We start from the raw sequence: 27320 nt of genomic DNA, 5'->3' as shown, positions 1-27320 counted from the left end.
TATCAGAACCTAGAGATATCACCGATATCAATGTGGGCGTCAAATGATACAGAAAAGAGATGCTAAAAATTTCATCTGATAAAATAGGAGTTCCAGCTTCGTTTGTGATTATTGGAGTGATTTTTGAAAGAAGAAAACTAAAAACAATATAAAAATCGCCGTTCAAAAAAAAAAAAAACAGTATAAAAATGGGTAGAATTAGCACCCTGGAGTTGCTTCAAGAGATCACCCCGCTGTAACGCTGTTAGAAAAGATTCTTTTGGTGGCCTATTTCTCATGCCTTAATATATAGTAACCCCTCCATCCCTTTCAACTTCTAAGGTTAAGCACTGCATATAACTCGTCCAAATTAGATGTTAGACGGTTTCAGATCTTTCAGAACTCGGTTCCCAGAAAAATACTTAGATATTTTTTTATGAAAATGACCAGTTCTTATTACAAAAACGAGGCAAAACTTGCTAATAAGCAAGATAACATGCGTCTAATAAACCAAATTATCCCAACATTCATACTTGTAAATTAGTCCAAGAAGTAAAACAGAATAATTTCCAGAAGAAGAAATGTGAAGAAGCTTAGTTTGTCCCCTGGAATCTATTGTTTTATAATTATAATGTTCTGCGTTCATATATTGTATATAGATCCCAAGTAGGAATCTTTGGACTCGGCTTGAATTTGATTCTTACATGCCTGACTTGTTTATTTTCCGGCCATCTAATTCAGTATCATCATCCATTTTAACCAACCTTAGTTATATACTTTCGCCGCAATGAGCAAGTATTTCAGATTACTGAGTTAACATTTTTTGTAAGATAAACAATACTCACCATTTTGCCCTTCACTTCTTCTGGGGTTGCATTGTTTCTGTGTATATTAAGTAGTGCGTATGGTGCGTGGTCAGTGTCTTACTTGTGTGTCTGATCAGAATAATGTACAAGTACACCGGAGGTTTCTTGTATTACATGACAAGTCTACGTTAAGAAACAAAATTTGTTGGTAAATGTCAAACTGATATACTCTCCTACATTTCTCCATAAATATTTTAATTTTGTTTCATCTTCAAAATTTACCTTCAAATACACTCCAGGGCGACATCTGAACTAGCATCTCTCTCATTCTTGCAGGTTGCCCCATCTGCACTCAAATACACTTCCCTTTGCTTCGCGGTATATTCTTACATGTGTGTGTGAGACATATATACATCATCCAGATATCTTTCGACATTCCCTAAAGTGATTTCTAAATACATTTATTCACCAGAAAACTTGTGATCTGAGCAACCCTTGAATATCATATATTTGATCTCTTCTATATAATTTTATACAATTATTTGTTTGCATCCAAAGTATCAATCTCCTGGTGTACTAGCTACATGTATTATTTTCGTCTCTTCCAATTATTGTGAAGAAGAATAATTGTACAAAAGACAAGCTTCAAAAGGGGAGTTAGCTGTTGAAGAAGAATACAATACCTTCCCAACATCGAAGAGCAAACAAGCAATAAATTAATATGCTGTAGATGAGACAAGGTTCATTCTGTGCCTTTTCTTCTCTTTATTTTCTTTTATCACTTTTGCGTTTCATTTTTATAATTGTGTTTTACACTTCTTAGATTTGTAGAACTGTTAGAAAAGAACTAGATAAGAACAAGTCATCACATGCAGTGTGATGATCATCATAGCAGCTGCTAGAAAAACCAATACAAAGAATTGAAACATGACATGGTGCACCGACTGCAGCGATGATGCCATGGCAATTGTGAGAAAGTCTTCACCTCCACCTCCTGCTACTGTTCTTACTGTCGCGAGTAATGAAAGCCCAACACATAACCGTGTTAAAGCTTGCCCCTCCTGTGGACATCAGATCAAATGGCAAGAAAAGGTTTAGTATATACAAATGCATTCTTAGTGTCAGTCGCGCCCTTAAATTCAATTTCTCTATGTGTATGATAAATGAATAATTGGTTGCTGTTAATTCTATTGCGAGGGATGTAGGGCGGCATTCATAATCTGCCCGGGCTGCCAGCTGGAGTGAAGTTTGATCCGAGCGATCAAGAACTTCTTGAACATTTAGAAGCCAAGGTAAGGTCAGATGCTCGTAAGCTTCATCCCCTGATTGATGAATTCATCCCTACCCTTGAAGGCGAGAACGGTATTTGCTATGCTCATCCAGAAAAATTACCAGGTGATCTTCAAACACCTCTGCACCTTTCTCTGACACGCACATCATGCATATATATAGAGTGTAATTATGTTGAGTGCGTGGAAACGGGCCTTGCATTAATCCAAAGAGTCATGGGTTCGAACTTCACCCGCTCCAACATATCTGAGAATAATAATAATAATACTGATGGGAAATTGCAGGTGTGAGCAAGGATGGATTTATCCGACATTTTTTCCACAGGCCCTCGAAAGCATACACCACCGGGACCAGAAAGAGAAGAAAAGTGCACGCGGACATCGACGGAAACGAGACCCGATGGCACAAAACTGGCAAAACCAGGGCAGTTTTTATTGATCAAGGCAAAGTCATCAAAGGGTACAAGAAAATACTTGTGCTCTACACTAACTACGGCAAGCAGCGAAAACCCGAAAAGACTAATTGGGTAATGCATCAGTATCATCTTGGTAACAATGATGACGAAAAAGATGGAGAGCTTGTTGTTTCCAAAATCTTCTTCCAGACTCAACCTAGACAATGCAGCAGCAGCAGCACCACCTCCGCGGTGAATTTACGACGTTCTGCACCCATTTTACCCAAGGACACCGTTGCTGTAAATACTAATACACCAGGGAATGCAGGAGGTTCTAGCTTAAAGAACAATAGCGCTGTGTTCGTTGATTATTATAACCAGTCTCTTATATCTTTTAAGCAGACTACTTCTTAATCGCTTGGTATTTTAGTTTCTAACTCAAGTAATTAATAATGTCCTGGGATTTCCTTTCAGAAAAAGGAAACAATGGCCTGGAATTCATTCTTGTAAAGTTTTTGTTTGAATTGTATTCATCACATGCATATGATTAAATTATTGATATCTCGTTGATTAGTACTTTCTTGCTGCTTGCATATGTGAAACAAATTATAGCCTGATGGAGAATGGATTGCAAGTGTGAAAGTGTCTCCATTCTTGGATAATTACGCTCTTCTGCCTCACATTTAACAATCCTCTCTTATAAATATAAAATGTAAATAATTTTCAAAACTTTTTGACAATTAATTTGATATATTTTATTTAATCTTTAGATATAGTTTTATAAGCTTGTAGTTTATGTAAATTAAGTCGGTGTTTGTTAATATATTATAATCTTTTGCTACAAATTATACGGTTGTCTTATATGGCTGCTACAAAATGCTGAACAGTGAAAATGGGCTTCTAACTTATTACACAAACATACATTTTTCATTTAAAGTTAGAAACCGCTTTAAACCTCAGCTTTTAACTAAAACAAACAGGCTCCTTATCTTGGATCAGTGGTTAGAATTTAAAAAAGTTCAACGGTTTTTTTAGCTAGTAACATACGACCATAACTATATTCTTTTTAGCTGAATAATAATTCTTTCAGATAAAAAAACACAATTAAAAACTAAATTAGATGAGTAGAAAGACATATTAATATGAAAACATAAGGACGTTTATATAATTTGAAAATTAGAAGAAAAGATTACAAAATTGTCATTGTCTCAAACTTAAATAACCAGGAAAAAGTAGTAGATTGGGCCTAATCTTATATTGGGCTCGTTTGGGCCTTCTGCCCTCCTTTCCATTCAGGGTAACTGCGGCTCCGTCGGTCGATTTGTTAACATTTTCTCATTTTGTTAAGCATTTTAAAAGTTTGAATATTAAAATTTTTTCTACAAAAAATATTAAAATAATTTACAAGTCAACTTAAAGCGTCAGGCATTTTGCCCGACCGACGCATAAAAAGTATTTATAGCGTCAGTTTTGTCTTTAACCAACGCTAAAAAAGCGACCCAGAAAGTCATTTTTGTACTAGTGATTTAAATGTGTGTCAAGACTCCCTCAAAAAATTGACAATACAACGGGACTGAGCGAGTATAGTTTTGCATTTTAATCTTGGTGAGAAAATATGTGATGACAGCCGACAGGAGTCACAGGACGATTTGCAGGAAATGTGAGGACAAAATGTGAAAATGTAGTAGTAGTACATCTGCTTCTCCTCATTATGTGTTTACACTAGAACATTTTTTCTTCTTAACATTACTTGAGTTGGTAAAAAGAAAAACCAAACAGACTTCCTGTTTCGTCTTAGGACGATATTGAATTAAACCTCGGCAGGGAGGGCCGAGGGGCCTGTGCTTAATTTTCTCCAGTTTGTTAAAAACAGTTGGAAAGCTCTGACATTTTCATCGTATATCAAAGGTTATGGCATCACAGCTAATACTCTGCTCTTGACAATGCTACTTTTCTGTCTTATCTAAGGTGTCCCCTCTTAACAGTCCCCCGGTGGACTCAAGACTTCAATTCCTGGGGTTGGTGTTACTCATATTCAACAATTTAGACCATAGTCTTTTCTTTTCGTTTAAATGTTTCTCTTTATTCACATTTATTTTTTCTTATACCGAGTTTAATTTTCGTGACTCCATCAGAGCTTAATTTAAACGTTTATAATACTTTTAGAAACGTACACACAAGCGCTGTAAATTAATTTTTACCTGAAATAGTTTGGTGGGGTTAATTGGCATGGGGTGATTGTCACGTTATAAATAGCAGTAAACTGCAACACAATAGAGATGTATCCGAATAAAGCTTGATTACTTTAAGCAGTCTGTATTCTGTAAGAAGATTTCGTAATCTCATCTGTTTTAGAGACTAGTGTTGGAAACATGCGTTTAGTTTCCGGCCAAGTTGTGTGTGTTACCGGTGCGGGCGGATTCGTGGCTTCATGGCTGGTCAAGTTACTCCTGGAAAGAGGTTATACGGTTAGAGGAACTGTCAGAAATCCAGGTACCTGCTCATTTTTTGTTTTTGTTTTTCGACGTTCAAAATTTTTAATCTTGTGCATACATGTCCAGATGATCCAAAAAATGATCATTTGAAGGAGCTTGAAGGAGCCATGGAGAGATTGATATTGTGCAAAGCTGATCTGCTTGATTTCAAGAGTTTATGCGATGCCATCAATGGATGCGACGGTGTTTTTCACACTGCATCACCCGTCACTGATGATCCGGTAAGTGACTAGCTAGCTTTTATTTAGGTGGTTCATTAGTGCTGGTGAAAAATGCATGCTTCTGAAATTGATCTAAAATTTGAAGGAACAAATGATAGAACCAGCTATTGTCGGAACCAAAAATGTGATAGTTGCTGCTGCGGAAGCCAATGTCAGACGTGTGATTTTCACTTCATCTATCGGGGCGGTATACATGGACCCCAATCGGAGCCCTGACGAGCTGATTGATGAAACATATTGGAGTGATCTTGATTTCTGCAAGAACACTAAGGTAACATTTAAATGCCTTTGCTTTGCATGCTTCCAAACTTATAACCTAAATTTATGAAATACTGTGATGGATTTGTATATTTATGCAGAACTGGTATTGCTATGGAAAAGTACTGGCAGAGCGAACTGCATGGGAAGAGTCGAAGCAGAGAGGGGTGGACATGGTTGTGATCAATCCAGTATTAGTAGTCGGTCCACTATTGCAGCCTACCGTGAATGCTAGCACGGCTCATATCCTGAAATACCTCACTGGCGCAGTCAAGACCTATGCAAACTCAGTGCAAGCCTATGTCCATGTTAGAGATGTCGCGGCTGCACATATTATGATCTTTGAGAGTCCCTCCGCAGAGGGAAGGTATCTGTGTTCAGAGAGCTCACTTCATCGTGGCGAAGTTGTTGAGATCCTGGCTAAATATTTTCCTGAGTACCCGATTCCTACCAAGTATGTCTGCGATTGTGTTTTTTCTTGTACTAAACGTAAAAGTAGTACGTAACAAATTTAGCTATAATTCCATGTTTTAGGGTTAAAAAAAAATGAGATTAAGTAATTAGTACTACAAATAATTATATGGATAATGCAGGTGTTCTGATGAAGTTAATCCGAGGACAAAGCCGTTCAAGTTTTCGAACCAAAAGCTAAAAGATCTGGGGCTTGATTTCATCCCGGTGAAGCAATGCCTATACGAGACCGTCAAGAGCCTGCAGGAGAAGAGGCACCTCCCAGTTACTAATGATCAGCAGTAATACAATAATAATAAGTTTTCAAATAGATATCATATATACCTTATATCTCCAGTCCTTGCATGTGCATTGTAATTGTTCTAAGTAATAGCAGTAAAATGTAGTTATGTTTTTACTAAGCAGAGTAAAAATAAATGTGTGTGTGAATGTTTGATATTTGGTAAATGAGCTTGAGAGATGAAACTTTGCTTACCTGCTGCACGCTGCATTAGGTTGTTTGTTACGAATATGTGGTTTGGAAGAAGAAATGGTAAAAGGGGTTGGTTAAATGAGTAACACCTTTTACAAGACTTCATACCCTGTAAAACTAATCAAGACTTCGAGTGAACTGAGGACTTGAATACAGAATGAAGCTACCCTTTTCCTAATTTTTATTCTAATTTATTAGTTAAATTTAAATATAAGCAACATTCCATCTGCAATTTTTAAATCCTAGTAGTTGAACCTGTCATGGTAAAGTCATTCGAGACTATAACAAGTCACTTGTACTCTTAAAGGAATTAGAAAGCAGCCACAGTCGTCTGAGAAGACTGCTGTCCTTTTCGATTAAATTTTTTGAGTATAATCAAATAAAGTTTAATTCGTGATAGAGATCAAATTTAACAATATATATTTCGTCTAGCATAGTAATCCAAACTGCAGTATTTTCCCTAAAAACAACACTTTTTCCTCCGCAACTGTGCTGTTGAGAACTCGTCCATCTAAATTCTAAAACCTTCAAGTGCTAGAGGAAGCCCTTAAATAGATCTTATGCTATATTTCAACACTCCCCCTCACTCAAAATCCCAGTTTTGGGTTAAAAAGTGGATCACGGGCTCCCATCTTTAGGTCAATTAATGCTTTCGTATCCATATTAAATTGTGAGAATATTGGAGGTGACGGAGTCGAACTTGAGACCTCCGCTAAACCAGAGCTCAAATACCATGTTTTTTTTTGTTTTTTTTTTTTGGCCAGAAGCTCAAATACCATGTTAAGATGGGGAGATGCGATGAAGACGAGAACAATATTTCACAACGATTATCAACAATAGGAACTCAATCTCATCATCAAGTAGGATCTTCAACAGTCATGTAAAGCTCTGATATCATGTTGAGAACCAGTCCATCTAAAACCTTAAGGTGCTAGAGAAATGCCCCAAATGGATCTATGCTATATTTCAGCAGCATCATTTTCCGAACAATTATGACTTCATGTTCCGAACAACAAGGACTTCTCGGGCTCGACTTATAAAGTGGGAAAGAAAATATTCTTGCATGGTCTCGGATGTTGCATATCGTACGTAATACATTTATATAATTACTTACATTCTAAAACAAGTATTGCAAATTATATCCACAAATATCTCAAATGCAGCACCAGCAGAACACCAATGCAGGACATAAATTGGTATATCAAAAATATTACTGTGGTTTGATTTCCCATGTCACAAGCAGTAGAATTGAAGATTTACATGGATGAAATTTTATTGTCACTAGATTATGAATTCAAATTACTCTAGACATGATTTTGTACTTCTTACCCAACTGGAACGGGCAATGAAAGGTTATTAGAATGGACCAAGTATAACTTCACTTCTGATCCTCGAGTTTAGAATAGAGAAGGATGGCGATAGCTTAATTTCGAACTTCAGACCAAGAATTGGCTTCAATCCAGTTAAAGGCTATAGGGCTCAAGAAAGTATCATCTATGCCTAAAGAACTGACCAATGCAAGTGCATGCGGTCTTAGCTCAGTACACAGTTTGGCCACTTCTTTCCTCACTGCAGCAGCATTTGCAGTTGACAAATATCCGTATCTTAGGAATGAAACATTTTCTTCAATGGTTATCATAACATAAAGAGATCTCAAGAGACCTAATATGTTCTGCAAGGAGTATAAATAATCAATCAGATTATGCTTTTCGACCCTACTTTCTTATATTTTGATTTGTAACAGAAAATTTTTTGTTCTATTTTTATTGATAGCACAAGAATTAATCACCTCTGTTTCAGAAACTTAAATTTTAGGTTACAGGTTCCTTGTGTGATGATATGAATCACCGAGTAACAAGAGAGAGGGGAAGGCGGGAGCATACCTTCATGTCGGCTGCAGATACATTTGCCTCAACCTCGACAAAGGATCGGAAAGTCTCCAAGTCTGAGAAGGCTTTGCCCAAGTCTTCAGCAAGCTGATAAGTCTTGAAAAATGGAAAAAACAATTGTGTTAAGTGGGAGATGAGAAGGTGAAAGAGAGCATACAACAGTACAAACATCCTAAAGATGGTTTAATGGATACCAAACTAGTTTGATTAGGAAAGGAAAGAGGATTAACAATTTTAATATCTTAATTATTCATTTATACCATTGTCAGCGTTTTTTGTTTGCTTAGTCCTTGTGCTTGGTAATGCGAAACTTCCTCTGCAAAACGTTTCAGTAAATCTCCCTCTCTCAGGCAGAGGATATCCGTCTACGTCAAATAAGTTATCAATGTTAGCTGTTGTCGCATGATAACTTGTATGAAACTAGAAATCAATATATGCATTATTACCTGAAACTGAATGCTCCTCAGGATAGAACTTGTGAGTTGAGAAGGGATAACAGGGGAAGAGTTATTCATGTGTTCTAATCCCAAATCTCTACTCAGTGGTATATTGCTTTTCTTAGCTGATAGAAATTCTGAGAGTAGTGCCTTGCTAACCTAAGGTCATTCAGGTACTAAATTTATCAAAACCATTGGAGGATCTTAATATGATATGAACTACACTTACAGTTCCATTATGTTTAATAATAAAGCTGAAGCCAATAAGATTGAAGTACCTATTTCTGATATTGCAGAAAACAGGAAATTGTAAAAAAAAAAAAAAAAGGTAATTCAAACTGCAATATCACCAGAGGCATTTCTGTTCACACATCCATCTCACTGTGACAAATGACATGAGCATGTCGAAGAGCGCTCGAAATGTGTTAAAATTTTATTTGATAAAAGAGAACACATTCGTTACATGGACATCAATAATCATAATATCTATCACTATACCTGTTGCATGAGAACATTGTTATCCCCCTCAAAAGTGGATTGCACGTCGAACTCACTTTTCAGTTGACCAACACGATTCTCAGTCTTTAAACCTTGTCCACCAATGGCTTCACGACATTCCTGATTCACAGTACAATATAGTATAAATGAAGCTGCATTAACGTAGATGCCTTTAAAGACAATTATGTTACAACCTGAAGAGTGGTCATATTATGCCAGGTCATTGTAGCCTTGAATGCACTGGAATATACATGGATAATTTTGTTTGATTCAGGCGTCCTCTTGACGTATAGCATTTTCAGAAAGTTTGATGCAAAACTCAAAGCATATCTGTTTCAAAATTGATAATAAAAGGCTCAGGAATCAGGATCCAATCTGCAGAAATAGGCAGTATAAGAGGATAAACAGAATACACACGTCTTTGCAAGAAGGGGCAATAGCCGCCTTTGATGACTTGGATAATCAAGCAAAAGGACTTCTGGCCCATTTGTAGCAAGAGAAAATGCCCGCCTTGTCAAGGAGTACCTGATAGCAACTCCTAAACCAACCTGACAGAAGAAACAAGTTTGACATACTATGAAGAGTTTCAGAGGATGCTCACCCATACTATTGTGACAAACACTAAAATCAAGCAACTTTTACCTGAAGTAAAGAAAAAGACATTTAGTGCATTATATAGGTCTAGTTACCTTTGCAGAGTAAATTGCACCAGATCCAAGTGTGACACGACCAGATACCAAAGGAGCCATAAATGCAGCAAACCTCTGATGAGAAATTTATGTATCAAAATTAGTTTTTTGACTATGAAACTAACTATTAGTTTGCCAGTTTGGAACATATATAAAATCTCTCCTTCGCCAAGTCCATGTCCTCAAGTTATTGTCACAATACATAGAGACTTCCCTTGATTAATTTTACATTAAGTTAGGGGTTACTTCCTCCAACTAATTAATTTTCAGCATGAAAACAGGTATTACAGCTTTAATATCTATAGGAACTACATAGTTAACAAAATGAGCACACAAACTTACTACAGGCGCACACAAACAGTTTTATAAGTTGACATGGTAAAATGATCACCTGATCTGGGTCTTCTACAGAACTTATGTAATGACCATCAGAAGATACATCAGCAACTGAATTCAACAAGTTTTCTCTAGGTATCCGGAAATTATGAAACCTAGAATACAAGTTGCGGAAATGATTACTTTAACTGAAGTTAAAAACTATCCTGAGTAAAGTCCTTTTTATGAGTGATTGCTTGTTATGATATGAAAAATAAAATAAAAGGAATTATCCGCCTTACCAGATTCGACCATTGTCAACACCATTGAGCCCAATTTTATGCCCACAATCAGCTATTTGAACATTAGGACATACATTTCCATTGGCATCTCTTATTTGGGCAATAAAAGCATGGACCCCTTCTTTTTTCCCATTGATCTCGAGCTGTGAGAAAACCACTGTGTGGGTGGCATGCTAACATCACACAGAACAGGAAAAACAATACATAAAGATAGGATTTATTCATCAAAGCTGTAAAGTGATTATGTATATATGGTGATGTTCTAGTGAAACTACCAAGTTTCGAATTAATGATGATATGTATGACATCAAATTAACATAAACAAGAACTAGGATTTATGCCATAATTAAAAAACTACTACACTGATGACTAAAACTTCAACATGCTGGAAAATGTGCCCCAATAATTTCTACTTAACGTTCTTAAAATATCATAGAAGATTTGTTTGACTTAAACCCAATAACATAATAGGTGGTCTATCAAATGGAAAATACTCCAGCCATGAGCAACAAAGTTGTGATTTTTTAACTGAGCAATGAATTGGTAGTTTATTGGAAGTGATCCAGTGACCAGTGACTTGTAACAGTGTGTAGAAGACGATCCGCCACCTATGATGATGGCAATTGGTAAAGTAATTTAGAAATTAGGGTGTCTTACAATGGCTGCACCTCCTATCCAGTACTTCTGAGCTGATTCACAAGGCGTGTTAATCACAAACTCTCCGGTGCTGGAATCATATGTGGTTACTGTTTCAATGCCACGGACCTGAAATTGAAGACCAAATATTGAACACAAAGAAACCAGGTCAGCAAATCTACTGAACAATAAACTGGTAACATTTGGCTAGGCTTAAGCTACTTATAAGCTGAAAAATACATACATTACTTCCATGGCCTAACTCGGTCATGGCAAAACAACCATTAATGAGGTACTTTTCAGTGAGTTCCAGCCACTTGTCATGGTGCCTCTTTGTCCCCAAAAACTGAATGGCACCACCCCTGTAACGCAAAAATACGTAAAAATCTACTTTTTTCTGAAATAAGTACTTAAACGACACGAAAAAAAATAAATTCACACCAGAGTTGAAAATGGACTCCAATTTTGATAGCCAGAGAATGGTCATAAGCTCCACAAATTTCCAGCATAGCAAATTTCTTGAGATCGATTTTTTCGGGAGGCGCAGTAACCCAGCCATGAAAAGCGCCCTGGTGGGCCATATACCTGATCCTCTTGAGAGTCATCTCTCTCTGTTGCTCCATAGGCTGATTATAATCAGGCGAGGCAAACACTCTGTCACCTCTGCGTTTAACTCCGAAAAGCTCGGGCTCGCCGTTCATGAGGCGGAACAGCCAGTCCCGCTCCTCCACGTGGTGGCCGTCGACCAGCTTTCGCAAATCCTTGGTGTCGAATTCGAAGCGCGCCTCGGGGGGAGAGTAGTGGAGGCATGGGGACGGTTGGAGAGGAGAGTTTGAGGTGAATGCGGTGTCGTTTTGGAGGTGACGAGAGAGAAGCTGGGTGCGGAACAGGGCGCGATCAGTGTTGTCCATCTTGGAAAATATCAAGATGGACTAGCCAGCTTTCACTTTTCTACATCAGAAACTGTTGTATACATTATACAACTATACATTGATGCCCCTCGCCGTCGGAGACTCTTCTGGTTCTAGGACAGAAAGTCGTGGGTGACGGGCTATTAAAATACACTATATTATTATTCAAATCTTTTTTTTTTTTTAGGAAATTATTATCATTCAAATCATAAACAAAACATTCGGAAAGTTAACAAATTAACATGTCATGATTCAGAATTTATTAAAGATTTATCAAATTTTTTAATGATTTTAATTTTTTAATCGAATCTAAAAATAATAGATAAATTAATTAACTTTTTTGAAGATATAATCCAAATATTTTTTATAAAAAGAAAATTAAATACTGAATAACAATTAACCTGGGCGATAGTAATTAATAAGAATCGAAGAGTGAAAATAGTAAACAATTCTGTGAATGGAGCATGTGCTTGTCATAAAATATGCATAAACTTATGTTGATAAGAGAACGCCACTGGGACCGCAGATTCTTGTGAAGAAATAACACACTAACTAGATTCCAGTCAAACTGGGCGGGAGTTTGACTCTCTGTAGCTGGCATGTGTTTTTGGCTTTGACATTGATTAGGAGAGCGGCTGGTCTAAAAAATGACATTTTAATTTAATAATTAGTGAAATTTTAAATAATCATTTTTTTCACTATATAAAAGAAAAATAAGAGAAACAATCTTATACCAAGAATCTGTTAGAGTAATTTACTTCTGACTAATCTCCGAGGCTAATATCTAAACTCATTAGCCATAATGCTTATCCAAATGGTTTATACAATTTTTTCGCTAACAGTGAAGGTTTCCACTCCAATGGTGTTATGTATAATTATTATAAGCTAAAATTATACTTAATAGTCTTTTTGTTTCAACAAATCTATTGAATGATACTTTGTTATTTATAATTTTTTTGCTAAAGGGTGATGGTTGGAGTGCAACTTTTTTTACCTATTATCTTAAAGGGCCACCTAATAACACACAGGATGACACATAGATTTTTAGCTAACAGTTCTGAACCCTTTGAGATGCTCTAACAATCTTATACCAAGAATCATAACTTTTGAAAGCATAGTATACAGAAAAACATCCAGCACAATTAACATGGATATCATCCCATCAATAACTCCTGCAATTTGATGATGAAGTTGTGGATGTAAGAGGATTCCAATCCTTTGTCCAACAGAAAATGCCTCAACTTGGCATGATTGTTTCTCACTTGTTGCCCAACATCACTACCCTCTTCCATTACAGAAGCTACAGCTTTGCATACACTCTCTTTAGTAAGCGCCCCATCTTCTTCTCCTTTCTCCACTTCCACCCCAACTTTTAAATTTCGGCTCATCATTCTGGCGTTGATTATTTGATCCCCAACCTGCGGCAGCAGCACCAGTTGACACTCATTGACTAAAGCTTCTGCTAAAGAACCTGAGCCGCAATGTGTTATGAAGCATCCGACTGAAGGGTGTTCTAATATCAGCTGTTGCTGAACCCAACCTCCATGAACCACTCCTCTTCCCTTAACTCTTTCTTCGAACTTATCTGGCAGTGCTTCTTCGATTGAACCTGCTCCAGCGGGTGGTTTAAGTGCTGCTAGAAACGGCATACCTGTCAGCACCAGACCATCCAACAATTCTTGAAATTGATCCTTTTTTAAGATGCATTCACTTCCAAATGCACAGTAAATAACTGAACCTGAGTCAAATTTACTTAGCCACTTTGCCCATTTTTCTTCTAAAGGAGATGTAGAAGGCTCTGGGATAGCAGGCCCTGTCAGGAGAACAGGCTTCTGAAATTGGTTTTCTAGGTAGTCACAGTAAGGACCCTCAATCTCCCTACATGTTCTGAAACCTAGTGCATCACACTCGTTCAAGCTGATGAATTGACGATCATTAAACTGCATATTAGTTCCAAACTTCATCACCCTTCTAGCAGAAAAGGCCCGTGCTTCATAGGCGCTAAGTGTGATATCTGAACCAGGATAACTTGCTGGGGGTTGCTTCAGTTCAGCTTCAGATATGTTACTTCCACTGCAATGCCTTTCTGGGGAGAGAGTGTAGCCTATTGTAGCTGGACTAATAATGCAGTAATGTAGTGACTTGATTCCCAACTGTCTAGCCAAGCTGGGGATCCAGTATGCAAAATCAAAGAACACAACATCCACTTTCAGCTCACGGAGCAATCCTTCCACTAGGTCCTTAGTTTGGTCCATAGCAGTAACAAGCAGGGTCTGTAAAGGGAAGGGCACATCGGACGTTGTCTCTGATCCAGGAGGAAGTCCTTCGATATGTGGTACAGTGATTGGAATGAAGGTGATGAGGTCTGGATGGAGATTGAAATGTTGTAGCTTTTCTTGGGTTCTGGTGGGAACCATAAAGGAAACTCTGTGGCCTTGTTTGGCTAGTTTGTTTGATAGATGGAGGAAAGGGGTAAGGTGTCCAAGTGCAAACCAAGGATACATGGCAATGTGCAAGCTTGGACTTGGTACACCCATAGCTTTTTATTGACTGACTATGAAAATTCAAGTTACAAATGATACAATCTAGAGTATAAAAAAGAAGATAATAAGCAGCTTCATATAATCAATCAAATAATATACTTATATAGGGAGGATACTGGTTTGTAGCCAATTGCCATGACACCAACCATCACTCTTGACAGCAAGAATCCTCCGGAGGTTAGCAGAGGAAAAATTGGTGGGTTGGAAATTGGAATGGTGGTTGGGGCTGGAAAGCTACTTTTGCTACTTAACAATCAATCACATGATTGTCTACAGTACTCACAGAATTTAAAGCATTTCCTCCTAACCACATGGAACAAGAACTGCAACAATGTACCGCACCTGCGAAGCCATTGTTGCCTTTTGATGAGAAATTAAAATTGCTGCAGAGGAAAACCATCACACCAAATTAACAAGGTTTTTAATCAAGAGAGATGGTATGGTAGGATATCCAATATCTGAACTGGCCAGTCCTTTGTAGGAAAAAAATACATTATACTAATTAGTATGGTAGGATATCCAATATCTGAACTGGCCAGTCCTTTGTAGGAAAAAAATACATTATACTAATTAATAAACAATATCGGAATATCCTGTACCACAGAAAACCATTACAGATACTGGCATGGTCACCTCACTATGTTACAAGATAACAGTCTTTACTGCGCTAATAGAAATGATTAAAAGCTGCTGCCGCTGCACTATAAAGGAAGATGAAGAGCCCTAAGCAATCAAAGAGAAACATTGAAGGATTGCCCATAATTAACTTTGATATAGCGGCTCTAAAAAGACTGAAACTAGGTGAAAAAATGACCAATACTTGAACTTCTTCACTTACAGACTTGAATGACAGTAAACTCCAAGAATTTTAATTTCATATGCCACAAACTCTAACTTTGTTGACTGGAACCTCCATGTATTAAACCTAAAACCATGATTCATACAGAAAAGCTCAACCGCACATATATAGGATGTCACTGAAGATTAGAAACGCAATGCACACATTATCAAATCTAGGATGAGCAGCATCCAGATTTTTTAACTGCTGATACATCATCCTTGCCACCAACATTAATTGTCTGTCCCTTAGGCAAAGCGGTGGGATCCTCTCCTATTTCAAGAGCTTTTCTGCTAACAACTTGATGTATCTGTGTAAGCACTTCTGTAAAAGCATCCTCAACATTCATGGACTCCAGGGCAGAGGTTTCCATGAAGAAGGTGCGCTCCTTCTCCGCAAACGCCTTGGCATCCTCAGTGGAGACCGCTCGCAAATGTCGCAGATCCGCCTTGTTCCCCACAAGCATGATCACAATGTTGGAATCTGTATGATCCCGGAGTTCTTTAAGCCACCTCTCTACATTCTCAAATGTAACATGTCGAGTAACATCATATACCAGCAGCGCACCAACAGCTCCTCGGTAGTATGCACTTGTAATTGCACGGTACCTATATACAAACAGAATAAACTAAGTGTTTTCCAACAAACACCTAGGTATCACGAAAAAATAAAATAATCGCAACCACTATAATCCTAATAAAGTCATTCAGCCCGTATACCAGACCTTAAATCTACATGATGGATATTTACACTTATCTTTACATTGTCTCACAAGTAACAACAATGAATCTTACCAATCCTAATTTCCCAACTACATTTCCGATTTGGTCAAACAAGAACCTAACAGATAGGAGTAATCATAAATTCATAATGTAGTTAGTAGTCCGTACTAACATTGAACTCCAATTTCGGGCTTAAAACATAAAATGACCGCAAAAAGTAATTGCTTCCCCCAAAATTGAACTTAAGCTAACAAGTAACAACTGTAAACAACACTAATTTTGTAAGTAGTGAGATATGTTTTGTGAACCCTATAAACCTGATCCAACAATTCAAACACAATGTATAATTTAATTTGTAAAAACAAACTCCATCACCACTTAAACACCAGATCTCACACTTAAAATCTGAATCCAACCACAATGCAAAGATCCAAAACTGAAAATCAGTTGAATCAAAACAAAACCCCTAATTACTCATCAAACCCCTAAAAAACAAAATTAAAAACACAAATAGAGAAATTAAAGAAATAAACAAGTTAAACATGAAAGAGAGTAACCTCTCTTGGCCAGCAGTGTCCCAAATCTGAGCTTTAACAACTTTATCATCAACATGAATACTCCGAGTAGCGAACTCAACGCCAATAGTAGACTTGGACTCGAGACTGAACTCATTGCGCGTGAATCTCGAGAGAAGGTTGGATTTGCCGACGCCGGAGTCTCCGATGAGCACTACTTTGAACAAGTAATCGTAATCGTCGTCTGCTCTGTACGCCCCCATTCTCAACTGTGCTGTGCGGTAGATAAAATTGTGTGTATATGTGTAAGTATAAGGAACTAAGTGAGTGCAGATCGGAGTCGGAGGGTTTTGAGGGGGCTTATCGTACAGATCTCAACATTTGGAGAGAGCAGAGGCGCAGCGCTGATACTGATGTTGAGTACAGATGAAGGCGATGGACTCGAGGTGTGTTTGCCACTTTACACACTTTCTTTCTTTATATTTTTTCTTTTTAATTTCTTACCGTGGCTTTTGCCTTAAATTCAGATTTTTGTGTAAAATGATACTCTTTCCGGTTTTTTATTGTACGACGGTTTGATTTATTGACACACAAGAGTTTGACGGGATCGGACCGGATAGTAAAATGTATTTTTATTGATTTACAAAATTTTTTATAAATTAAAATTTTGAATACATATTTTTATTAAAAATATAATTAAAAATAATATTTTTAATTACTCGGTCAATACATTTAAAAGTACATGTCTAGATATAAAAAATATAAAGAGTAAATTTGATAGACGTAATTTGTTTTTTTTCATAAATAGATTAGTGCGGAAGTCATTAAATAATTACAAATTATTCCACCTTTTGATTTATTTTCATAATTTTAAATTTATACAAACATTATAAATTGATCAACTTAAAAAAAGATCAGTGAAAAAATATTTATAATTAAAAAATAATTTTTAATTTATATGTTTAAATAATTTATTCTATTTACGGTTTATCGGGTTTAAAAATATTAATATAATAATATAATTTTTTTTTTAAAATGATCTTTTATATTTTTGTAAAATCAATTTTCAAAATAAGAAAGTCACTAAAAAAAACCTTTTCAACTTATCATATTCGGACTTATAACTAGGAAGTTGATTTATAAATTCTCTAAAAAAACATTTTGAATTATAATTCAAGAAAATGGGTTTTCGATCCCTGTCAAACAACACCATGCTATGCATAATAAGGATGATGTGATTATTATAAAACCGGATTTCATATAAAAAATATGATAGAGAACGTGTGTGTATATTTACAAATGTTTAACCAAAATAGTTAAAATAAAAATTGAATGGAAATGAAGAGAAATTACTCTTTAAGACATTACTTATCACTATACGTCGTCATCATCGGTCCTTGAAATGATCGAGACCCGCTCAACTCAATACACATCCAATAAAGTGCTATTCAGGACCCTAAAGGGTAGCTGCATACACGCCCAAGAGCCCACGCTAGGCCCATTCTCACAGGAGAGTAGGGCTGAGCATTCGATCGGTTCGGTTCGTGAAACCGAACCGAACCGAATTATTATTTCAAATCGAACCGAACCAACTCTCCTGTGAGAAGATCTGGTTTATTTACTAATTAGAAGCTAATTGCTGATGGAGTCCAGACGATGGTATACGCTGCAAGGGGTTAACGGCTGTAAGTCGTGTAAGAGACTAAAGAGGGGCTGTTCAAATTTCAGAAGGGTTAGTGCTTGGTGGGTTACTGACTTTCTGAATGTAAATAAGGTATATAAAATATATTTAATTCAGATACAAATATTATATCTAAAACCGAACCAAACCGAAATTATTTTCGCTTCAAACCGAAAAACCGAATTAACCTAATTTTTGAAAAAATTGAAATCGAACCGAACCGAATTTACACAATTCGGTTCGGTTTTTCGGTTTCGGTCCGGTTTTGCTCAGCCCTACCTGAGAGGCTAAGAGCAAGTCCAATAGGTTAACTATCCTATTATTTATAAATAATATAAAATAATGAGTGTTAGTATGTCTCAGTAATTTAGATAATCTATTTTTAGTGTCGACTCCAATAGTAATCCCTATATTTGTTCTCCTAAGATTATTTTAATAATAAATTTGAGAGAGAGAAGGGGAAAATGATAGAATAGACAAAGAAAGGAGAGAGATGATTATTTTATTCATAAATATTAAATAGGTAATGGCTAGGGGTTACTTATAAATAGGTAATGGTTAGGAAAATTAAGGTTGTGCTAGTGATTTAGGATAATACTAAGATAGTGTTGGAGTGCATTTTTTTGACACATTACCTAAACTAGTATATCTTGCCCGCTACGCATGGGCATATAAATGATTATTTTACAAAATGGAAGCTAAAGAATGTATAATAAATGTGTCAAAAATTTAATACTTTTAATTATATAAGTTTACAAATTAAAAATTTTTAATTTGACTAATACTAATTTTCCCTTTTTAATGACGTTTCCAAATTAAATGAATTTAACAGTGCATAAAAATTTAAATGTAAGGGAGGTTACGTTGACTTGTTATCTTTATTACTCAGCTTCTCACCTAATTGTTATTGTTACACTTAATACTTTGTTTTTACAAATTAAAATTTAAAAATTTGATTAATACTAATTTCAGAAATTATTAATTTCGAATTTTCAGCAAACTAAATTAAATGATGAATTTTACACTTGATCCATGAAGATATTTTTTTATTATGAAAATGATAGGAAATTGTTATGTCAGTAAAAAGAATTTTCACGTCTTGTATTAAACCCACGTAAATCATCTTTATTAAAGTAAAGACGTATAAAAATTAAATGAATTTTTCCCTTTTTAATGAAAGATGAAAAATTAAATGAATTTAACAGTGTATAAAATTTTAAATGTAAGCGAAGTTACGTTGACTTGATATCTTTATTACTCAGCTTCTCACCTAATTGTTATTATTACACTTAATTTAAGTCCATTACAGGTTCATCTCGGTATCCTCCACACGCATATATCAGTTTAATTGTAACTGTGCCCATTTGCTTTCATTGTCTGCACTGTGAAGCCTTCAATAGTCGATTGAAGGTTTATTTTTTTGTTCTGTTTAGGTATAGTATTCAACATAATTCTTGAAGTTGTATACCTAATTATTCGCTTGCATGCAATAATCTGATATTACATCTCTTGTAATATTTGTAGTGCTATGGAATCTTCGGGCTTGATACTGCCAAAATTCATCAAATTTCTCACAAATGAGGATACAAATTCAGATGAGTTGGTTAGTTTTGAAGATTGTCTACTGATCACTTTTAGTCTTCCGTTTATTAAATTTTTTTTATTTTGCAGAAGTTGCCGACAAAAATTTTGGACAAATATGGTCATATGCTTGCAAACTGTTTGTTGTTGGGATTTAGGAATGGTTATGAAATCCCTGTTGTGCTGGATGAGGAAAGAGGCACACTTTCAGGGCTTTCTACATTGTATGATGATTTTGAGCTAATTGGGGGCCAAATGCTTCTTTTCGACTTCAATGGGTGTAGTGGTTTTAATGTCTATGTAATTGGGACTGATCTGAGGGAGATTGACTATCCAAGTGTTGTTCACTGCATGCAGAATAAGCGCCCTCGGAATGGTAATACTCACCCAATCTTTTGAAAACTGATGTCATTTAGTTTTTTAGTGTCTGCCTTAAAGAGTTTGTTCTGTTTAATTTTTTTTGTGTCTTTTTGTTTGTTAGTGTCTTTGCAAAAAGGTGGTCTGAAGTTTGTCAACTTTGTCAAGGATGAGGATCCATTGTTTGATGAATTTGTAAGTAGTTCACCCTGGTTACTTTGTAAAACAAATTTCATTTTACAATCATGTAAAATAATCCATATATATTTTTAGGAACCACCTTTGTCATTTAAAAAAGCATTTGGGATGTTGGCTGCGTATCAGACTTACATATTTAGTAATGGGAAGAAGATTGCTGGACTTTACAATCATGGCATTGGGAAGTTTACTGGTTTGAGCAAATTCTGTTCAATTGTAGGAATTGCCAATTTCAGTGCTTTTAACTTGATTTTATTCAGTTATGAAGATAAATGGTCGACTACTGTTTCTGTTTTTGATGACCACTTTGTAGAAGTCATCTTTCCTGGAACACCACTCTCAATTGGTAGTAATATTTTTCATACCTTTATATGTTGTGTACTTTTGATATATCAACTTTCATCTTATTTTAGTCATTATGTAATTCTCTGTAGGTCAAAATTCACATAATCCAAAAGTCGGTGGACACATTGAGATAACTGTTCAACCACATCATATGTACAAATACGTTTATGGAGTGGTAAGCCTATCATTTACTGTTCTGTTCTTTTAGATTATATTTTGTCCCTGCATAATTAATCAGCTTTTATTAACTTTGGGTTTATTAAATTTTGTTCTAGGACATATCTACTGAGTATGAAGATGTTGCAGCATTCTGGAAGAGGAGGGATTATATTACTGTATACTCAGGGGATAGGGCTTGGAAACTGCAGGTTAGGAGTCGAGGTGGAAAGTCTCGCAGAACAACAATCCATGATGGTTGGATAAGGTTTAGGGATGATTTGAAGTTAGTAGAAGGTGATGTGGTTGTGTTAGAGTGTGCAAGTAACTCTCTCTATCACTTCGCCGTTCAAGTGATCAAGATCCAGGATGCCTAAAACATTGCTAGGTGTTATTTGCTTTTATTGCAGAATCAGGTGTTGGAAACTTTGTTCTGTGATCTTTATCATTTATATTTTCTCATATGTGGTTGAAAATTATTGTTAGATTGTTGGATAGTATTTGATGAACTATTTGAAGTTTCGTACCCGACAAATGGCATGGCGATCAAGCTTAAGTTATGCATTTTTTTTGTTGTCTAGGGTGTTCTACTTAATTGAACTCTGCATGTTTGCTAGCATTGTTATGTATGTAAGTAGATTTGTTTGGATTTGATCATGTTTTTTTTGAGAGTTATGAAACTGTGAAGGTTTGATTTATAACAAAGATGTGGATATTTTTCATCGCTTAAATTGTTTGATATAGAGCCTACCAGCAGGTAAGAAATGCAAATATAGAGCCTAAAATTTCATATTCCCCATAGAGGAGATAAATATTTATACCATAGGCAAGAATTCTCAGATGTTTTAGAAACTTCATTACACAGTAGTTAGAAGAGTAGAACATAAATAGTAGGGATTTAAATAACTTAAAAGTAAAAGCTCCAGCTTAGTAGAAAGAGCTCCTAGTCCTCCCTTAGATCAAGTCAGCCTAATAGTTGAAACAGTACCATTGGTACAGTTTGATGATGATGGCTGCAGTTTTGGAAATAACAGCAGAAATAATAAGTATATCGAAACCAGAGAAGCGGGCAAGTTTAGTATTGCTAATATGGTAATTTAATTATGAAATACTTGCCTGTGCTTCGAGGCTTTCAATGGGATGGGGTATGGTAGTCTGTTGTTGCTGATATGTTCCATTATAAAACCCTTGCATAATATCAGTAACCATGTAGAATTCTGATTTCTTAAGAATGTTATCCATCTGGACTCTAATCTTCAGTGTGTAGTCCTTTGCTGTGATACTGTTTAGGATAGTTGGAAAAATTTCCTCCTTGCTTCCCTAATAAAAGTTTTCAACCAGAAGTACATTATTTATAAAGTGGTATCTCACATTAAAACTTTGATTGTGGAAGTTTACCTCTGCATTAATCTCATAGACTGTTTTACCGATCAATTTCTTGACTTCTCGCTCTTCCAGAATAATTAGGATGGATCCAGTCTCATCAGAAGCAATTGCGTATAACTCAAACCTTAAGTAAAGCCAGATTTCAGTCTTATTATTTGTATTGGTAAACTTACAAAAGTAAGGTCAGGAATTTTTGTATACTTACATGTTGTCTGGATACGGAACAATCCGTTGACAACCTCTGCACGTGTCCTGGTTCTCTATTCTTATGGTTTTTGCATAACATGATGTGCAAATTGGTTGAAACCATGTTTTCACTTGCTGGAAATTAGTGAGTTGCACTTGACAAAAGATTTGCCTCTATAATGACGGACATAATGTTTGTTAATAATTTATGGATGATATTAATGTGTGGATACATGTATGAGATTATGAATTTTTACTTTACCTCAGCATGATCAACACCCAATTTGGATATGTCTCCGCATTTATAAAACTTCATCATTCCTCTGTTTTCTGTTGGAACAGTCTTCGTTGATATCTTTTTCTGGGCTAAACTATAAACAGAAGCAGTGTTTAAGATAGTTGGGTGTTAATCATACTTTTTAATAACAGTCATGTAGTATTATAATTATTAAACCACTTACAGTTTCCTCAGTTCATTCACACTGCGGTGATTACAATTAATGTAGAAATTTGTAGCACCAACGTTTGTCACTATTACTTGCTCTGGTAAACAACATGAGCATATGAGCTTGCAATAACTGTTAAAAAATCTTTATAATTTTATATGAAATGGAGAAGGACATACCTGACCATGTGGTGACTCTCCCACAACCAATGATAAGAATAATAGGATATTCTTGAGCTTGTTTCAGACAATCAGAGAAGTGTTTAGCAAACTCATCCCAAAATGTGACTTTCACACTTGATCTTGAAGTGATTTATATGCAGAAAATTAAGATAATCATTAGGCTTTCTTCTTTATCAATATTTTTTTAAACAAATATGAATCTTATGTACCTTCCATCAGTTAGTTCAAATATTATCTGTGACTGTATGACGCCATTACGATTTTGTATTTTGCGAATAGGTTCATGCTCCTCCATGATTCCAACAACATCTAACATGTTTGTCAATTTGAAACTTAAGAATTTTTTGCAAAGTAGCAATGAAGAAAGTGAAAAATCTAAGTACAGAGCAATAATATTTTAAGTTAAAAGTACCAGTTAAGTAAGTGTTCTGCTGTGAGAGAGTTGGCAGGTCCGCTATGTCAAAGAAATCAAAGCAACAATTCTCCACATTAACGACATTTTCTTCCATATGGGTCAGTTCAGTTTCCTCGTTGAAGACAATTTGGTACTTCTTTCTAAGACACCTGAACTTATCATCAGCAGTGTAAGGTTTCACACTGAAATTTTCCAAAACATAAAGATTCCCGATTTGAATCATTGGCTCAAACTCGTCAACCAAGTTGTAGGGGACAAATGCATGGACCCTAGATCGCTGAAGTAGAATGTTTATAACAGTTAGAAAGAGGAGAGACTTGAAAAAACAAATTATTAATAATATACCCTCGTTTTTACTTACTTTATGATCAAGCAGCAAGAGGTTAAAGCCTTTGAAAGGCTCTCCAGTTTTACGATAACCTCTCCACAGGTTGAGCACTCTGGTTGGAACTATCCAATCGGACTTGGATGCATTCAGACTACTGAAACTATCATATTTTCTATTTGCCATTGAGTCGTATGAGTAGAATATGTTTTGTGGATGCTGGAAATGTATTAGGACGTGTGTGTATATATAGGCTTGAATTGGTTGTAGATTTGAAACAAAAAAACAATAATAAAATAATGATGACTGATAGAGTAAGAAAACAAAATATTTTATAGCCTTTTACTGGCTTGTCACCAATGTATCTGGGCTTTGAATAAAGAACCAATACTACTTTGATAAAAGTCTTAAATTCCAGAATGACATCATATATATCAGGCCATCCAAATGAGTATCTTTCTTTACTCTAATGTAGAAACCATCCAAACTAAGCAGCTCTGTTCAATAGTAGCATCAAAAGGGAGTGTAAAGTTTGCAGACAGCATTCATTAAACAACAAAATAATAAAAGCAGGACACAACAAAAGAAGCTCTCCAGGCTTAGTCTTCCGAACTACCAAAAGAAAATGAAGTATCATGGTTCCACCATTCAGAAAAGGCAACACCATCAGACCTAATTGTGAGAAATTTTATTAAAACAATATCTGATATAATAGGCCGACATAAATGGAAAATAATGCATAGTTTGATGATCACCTTCTCTGTTTTTGGAATTTTGAATTTTCCGATAGGGACATCATCCTCCAGTTCATATTCAACATCTTTTTTCTTCTCTCGACTTCTGCTTTTGTTTGATGAATTGGCTGTTGGCGGGCTTGTTTTAGCAGTCAGACTGCATGGAATCTCCTATATAATTTTAAAAATTTATTGGAACACAAATTAGTTTCAATCTTAAATATACCAACCATTTCCAGATGAATAATAAGATTGATTTAAAGGCTCTTAACTGTTGCAGTAACGTTGTCACTGTTATCAACCCTTGGTGACATTCCGAGATTGACCACTGGCTCCTCGCCTGTAGTAACCTCTGCTTCCTTTGTGGGGCTGTGATTTCCTAACACTTCAACGGGATCCGAAATTTCTGTAGCTGTGTATATGTTGCTGGTCTTCTTAACATTCCTCTCAGTTATAGTTAATGTAATGACATAATCTTTCTTTTCAAAACCTTTGAGCAGGGAAGGGAATTTATTCTCATCTCCAACCTATAACATGAAGCATACATGGTTAAATCAATCTCCTTTGTGAATTTCAGAATGAAATACAAAACATGGTTTATGGAACAGAGAAGGTCTTATCTTACTTCGTCCTCTAATTCAAAAGCATTTTTTCCAATGATCCGTTGAATTTCATCATCAGGAAACACTATGGCAATCAGCCCAGTAGTATCATTGCAAAGAGTAGCAATCCTGAACCTGCAAGAATAAAAGAATTACTATGCCTTCAAAATTCATAATTCAAAGATTGAAGGATTAGATGTTGTGGACTAATCATTAAGTAAATTGTCACGCTGAGGAAATAATTTAGGATGGATATAACCTCTTATCTGGAAATGGGACATTCCTTGAACAGATGACACATCGATACCTTCCATCAACAGTGGTAACCTCAGTCCCACATGTACTACAAACATCATCATACCAATTACTTTTCTCATCAACCTTCTTAACAGTAATTTTGCACCTGACCTTGCGCTGTAAAAAAATTGTGTACTTTTATTTTAGACTCACTAATCAAAACTGCAATTGTACTAAATGACCTGGCTGATGACAATTTTCATTCAAAGTGATATGGTATACCTCAACATAATCCATTTGCAATTTTTTAATATCTTCAACAGAGAATAGCGGAGGTGTTTCCTCTGTCACATGCTCAAATGTGTTCACACAGTATGCAGGATCAGAAATCCTGATGAAGTACATAATTACATGTAAAAGTGTAAAACTTGATAATACGTGTTCAAATTAATGTATATTCGTAGTGATCATCTGTTCATAATTAACTACCTTTCAATTAGTTTGGCGACACTGTGGTGATTCGGATTAATATAGAACCTTGTGGCTGGATAATTGTTTAGGCATATACTTCCTGAAGTTCAAATATTAGAATTGTTGGAGATTATTCATATTAATAATAAAAGTAATGAACCGGGTACTGATTTCCCCCCAACATAGATGAGTTCAAGAAAGAATACCATCATAATGATTAACTTTGGCACTTGATATAATAACTGAAATGTTTTCATCTTTGATTACTTTCACAGACTTGTCAAATTCAAGAGCCAATTCACCGAAGAATGTAACATTGATAGACGACCTAATTCAATAACATGAAATATTCAGTTGGAAATCATTTAAGGCAGTTTTAATCTGTTTAAGAAGTAATGACTGGTTTAAATGGTAGGAAACTCTAACCTCCCATCTGAAATCTTAAAGCGGATATGAATTCTCTTTTCATCATCTTTGGACTGAACAGGTTGTATATTCTTATCTTCCAGTTTCCCAACAACATCTAACAAACATTAAATTCATTAACTTGTCTTAGTACTGTGATATCATAATCAAAATTTAAAACATCATATAAGTAGAATGAAAAGAGTGTACCAATCAAGAAGCGAGTATCAGTAATAAGATTGGTTGCATCAGCTATTTGGAACAGGTCAAAAGCGTAGGGAGCTATGTTGGTGATGTTATCAACCTCTGGAACCAATTGTGTGTGATTGGCAAAGTAAATGTGTTTTCCAAATCTGACAGCCCTATTGTTTTCCTCAGTCCCATATTCTCTTACATGAAAGTTTGACAGAGTGTAAATGGCCCCTTCTTTAAGAAGGTCTTCAAAGAAAACACAAATCTTTGCACTGACAAAAGCATGAATCCTCCAGTTCTAACCCAAACAACAATATTTATAAATGAATTACAGAGAACAGGTATAAAACATTTAAGACGGAATTAAATAACACATCTGTTACCGAATCATCGATGAAGATAACATTTAAGCCGCGAAATTCTTTGGTTTGTCTGTTTATCGATTTCCAGAGTGCCTGAGCTCGAACACGCAAGGTCCATTCTGTTCTTTCGGTATGAAGGTGCTGCACCTTATCATATTTGTTGAACATTGATACATCCATATCCTGTCAAAGTCAGAAAAATGTATTTAAGGATGTCTTAATAGCTCTGATTGAAGTTGGTTGAGCGAACCACTTACTTGTACTTGCAGAAGCGTTGCTATGGTCTGGTCTTAGATCTAGAACATCAATAATACACACTGTAGGGATAAATAAAGTAGATGGTGGTCAACCAAAATGAGTGGTGGAAACTGGTCCGAG

At 35.8% G+C, this 27320-nt stretch overlaps 8 protein-coding genes across 11 annotated transcripts; 3 read left to right on the top strand and 5 right to left on the bottom strand.

Moving 5' to 3' along the window:
* Positions 1-1223: 1223 nt before the first annotated feature.
* LOC108226531 (NAC domain-containing protein 73) lies at positions 1224-3030 on the top strand. The gene is made up of 4 exons (XM_017401502.2): positions 1224-1525; positions 1609-1877; positions 1991-2180; positions 2360-3030. Exons 2-4 carry the CDS (start codon positions 1713-1715, stop codon positions 2881-2883), a joined length of 879 nt encoding a protein of 292 aa, XP_017256991.1. The 5' UTR covers positions 1224-1525; positions 1609-1712; the 3' UTR covers positions 2884-3030.
* A 1708-nt stretch (positions 3031-4738) lies between these two features.
* On the top strand, positions 4739-6316 carry LOC108228129 (cinnamoyl-CoA reductase 1). The gene is made up of 5 exons (XM_017403617.2): positions 4739-4962; positions 5031-5185; positions 5271-5456; positions 5545-5897; positions 6037-6316. The coding sequence occupies exons 1-5, from the start codon at positions 4842-4844 to the stop codon at positions 6197-6199; spliced, it is 978 nt and encodes a 325-aa protein (XP_017259106.1). The 5' UTR covers positions 4739-4841; the 3' UTR covers positions 6200-6316.
* A 1221-nt stretch (positions 6317-7537) lies between these two features.
* On the bottom strand, positions 7538-12220 carry LOC108228128 (acyl-coenzyme A oxidase 3, peroxisomal). Of its 2 annotated transcripts, XM_017403616.2 has the most exons (13): positions 11594-12220; positions 11397-11514; positions 11174-11281; positions 10517-10689; positions 10291-10390; positions 9900-9974; positions 9628-9758; positions 9405-9540; positions 9211-9330; positions 8722-8871; positions 8536-8640; positions 8270-8371; positions 7538-8058 (listed from the first exon to the last, which is right to left on the bottom strand). In XM_017403616.2, exons 1-13 carry the CDS (start codon positions 12061-12063, stop codon positions 7810-7812), a joined length of 2037 nt encoding a protein of 678 aa, XP_017259105.1. In that variant the 5' UTR covers positions 12064-12220; the 3' UTR covers positions 7538-7809. The 2 variants fall into 2 exon arrangements, with proteins under 2 accessions (XP_017259105.1, XP_063935853.1); XM_064079783.1 differs by lacking the exon at positions 9900-9974 and having other exon boundaries at positions 7671-8058; positions 11594-12191.
* Positions 12221-13148: 928 nt separating this feature from the next.
* On the bottom strand, positions 13149-14697 carry LOC108227883 (cyanidin 3-O-galactoside 2''-O-xylosyltransferase FGGT1). Its single transcript, XM_017403258.2, has one exon. The coding sequence runs from the start codon at positions 14598-14600 to the stop codon at positions 13218-13220; it is 1383 nt and encodes a 460-aa protein (XP_017258747.1). The 5' UTR covers positions 14601-14697; the 3' UTR covers positions 13149-13217.
* A 707-nt stretch (positions 14698-15404) lies between these two features.
* Positions 15405-17160, bottom strand: LOC108227885 (ras-related protein RABA1f). Its single transcript, XM_017403261.2, has 2 exons — positions 16724-17160; positions 15405-16052 (listed from the first exon to the last, which is right to left on the bottom strand). Exons 1-2 carry the CDS (start codon positions 16942-16944, stop codon positions 15620-15622), a joined length of 654 nt encoding a protein of 217 aa, XP_017258750.1. The 5' UTR covers positions 16945-17160; the 3' UTR covers positions 15405-15619.
* Positions 17161-19671: 2511 nt separating this feature from the next.
* LOC108227884 (uncharacterized) lies at positions 19672-21461 on the top strand. The gene is made up of 7 exons (XM_064080607.1): positions 19672-19772; positions 19887-19965; positions 20034-20319; positions 20425-20495; positions 20574-20844; positions 20933-21018; positions 21119-21461. The coding sequence occupies exons 2-7, from the start codon at positions 19891-19893 to the stop codon at positions 21374-21376; spliced, it is 1047 nt and encodes a 348-aa protein (XP_063936677.1). The 5' UTR covers positions 19672-19772; positions 19887-19890; the 3' UTR covers positions 21377-21461.
* A 497-nt stretch (positions 21462-21958) lies between these two features.
* Positions 21959-24125, bottom strand: LOC108226199 (replication protein A 70 kDa DNA-binding subunit A-like). Its single transcript, XM_017401143.1, has 10 exons — positions 23976-24125; positions 23612-23891; positions 23409-23508; positions 23197-23318; positions 23033-23114; positions 22834-22942; positions 22591-22745; positions 22398-22509; positions 22116-22319; positions 21959-22012 (listed from the first exon to the last, which is right to left on the bottom strand). Exons 1-10 carry the CDS (start codon positions 24123-24125, stop codon positions 21959-21961), a joined length of 1368 nt encoding a protein of 455 aa, XP_017256632.1.
* Positions 24126-24231: 106 nt separating this feature from the next.
* On the bottom strand, positions 24232-27320 carry LOC108226198 (uncharacterized). Of its 3 annotated transcripts, none has more exons than XM_064080424.1 (12): positions 27200-27320; positions 26964-27125; positions 26599-26878; positions 26410-26506; positions 26190-26311; positions 26002-26083; positions 25795-25903; positions 25535-25689; positions 25299-25410; positions 24946-25200; positions 24695-24844; positions 24232-24611 (listed from the first exon to the last, which is right to left on the bottom strand). In XM_064080424.1, the coding sequence occupies exons 2-12, from the start codon at positions 27120-27122 to the stop codon at positions 24606-24608; spliced, it is 1527 nt and encodes a 508-aa protein (XP_063936494.1). In that variant the 5' UTR covers positions 27123-27125; positions 27200-27320; the 3' UTR covers positions 24232-24605. The 3 variants fall into 3 exon arrangements, with proteins under 3 accessions (XP_063936494.1, XP_063936492.1, XP_063936493.1); XM_064080422.1 differs by having other exon boundaries at positions 24232-24551; XM_064080423.1 differs by lacking the exon at positions 27200-27320 and having other exon boundaries at positions 24232-24551; positions 26964-27181.

This window comes from Daucus carota, chromosome 6 (genome assembly GCF_001625215.2).
Source record: "Daucus carota subsp. sativus chromosome 6, DH1 v3.0, whole genome shotgun sequence".
In the NCBI taxonomy this organism is placed as follows: Eukaryota; Viridiplantae; Streptophyta; class Magnoliopsida; order Apiales; family Apiaceae; genus Daucus; species Daucus carota.
The sequence above is the reverse complement of the archived record's forward strand: the minus strand, read 5'-3'. Positions and strand labels throughout refer to the sequence as shown.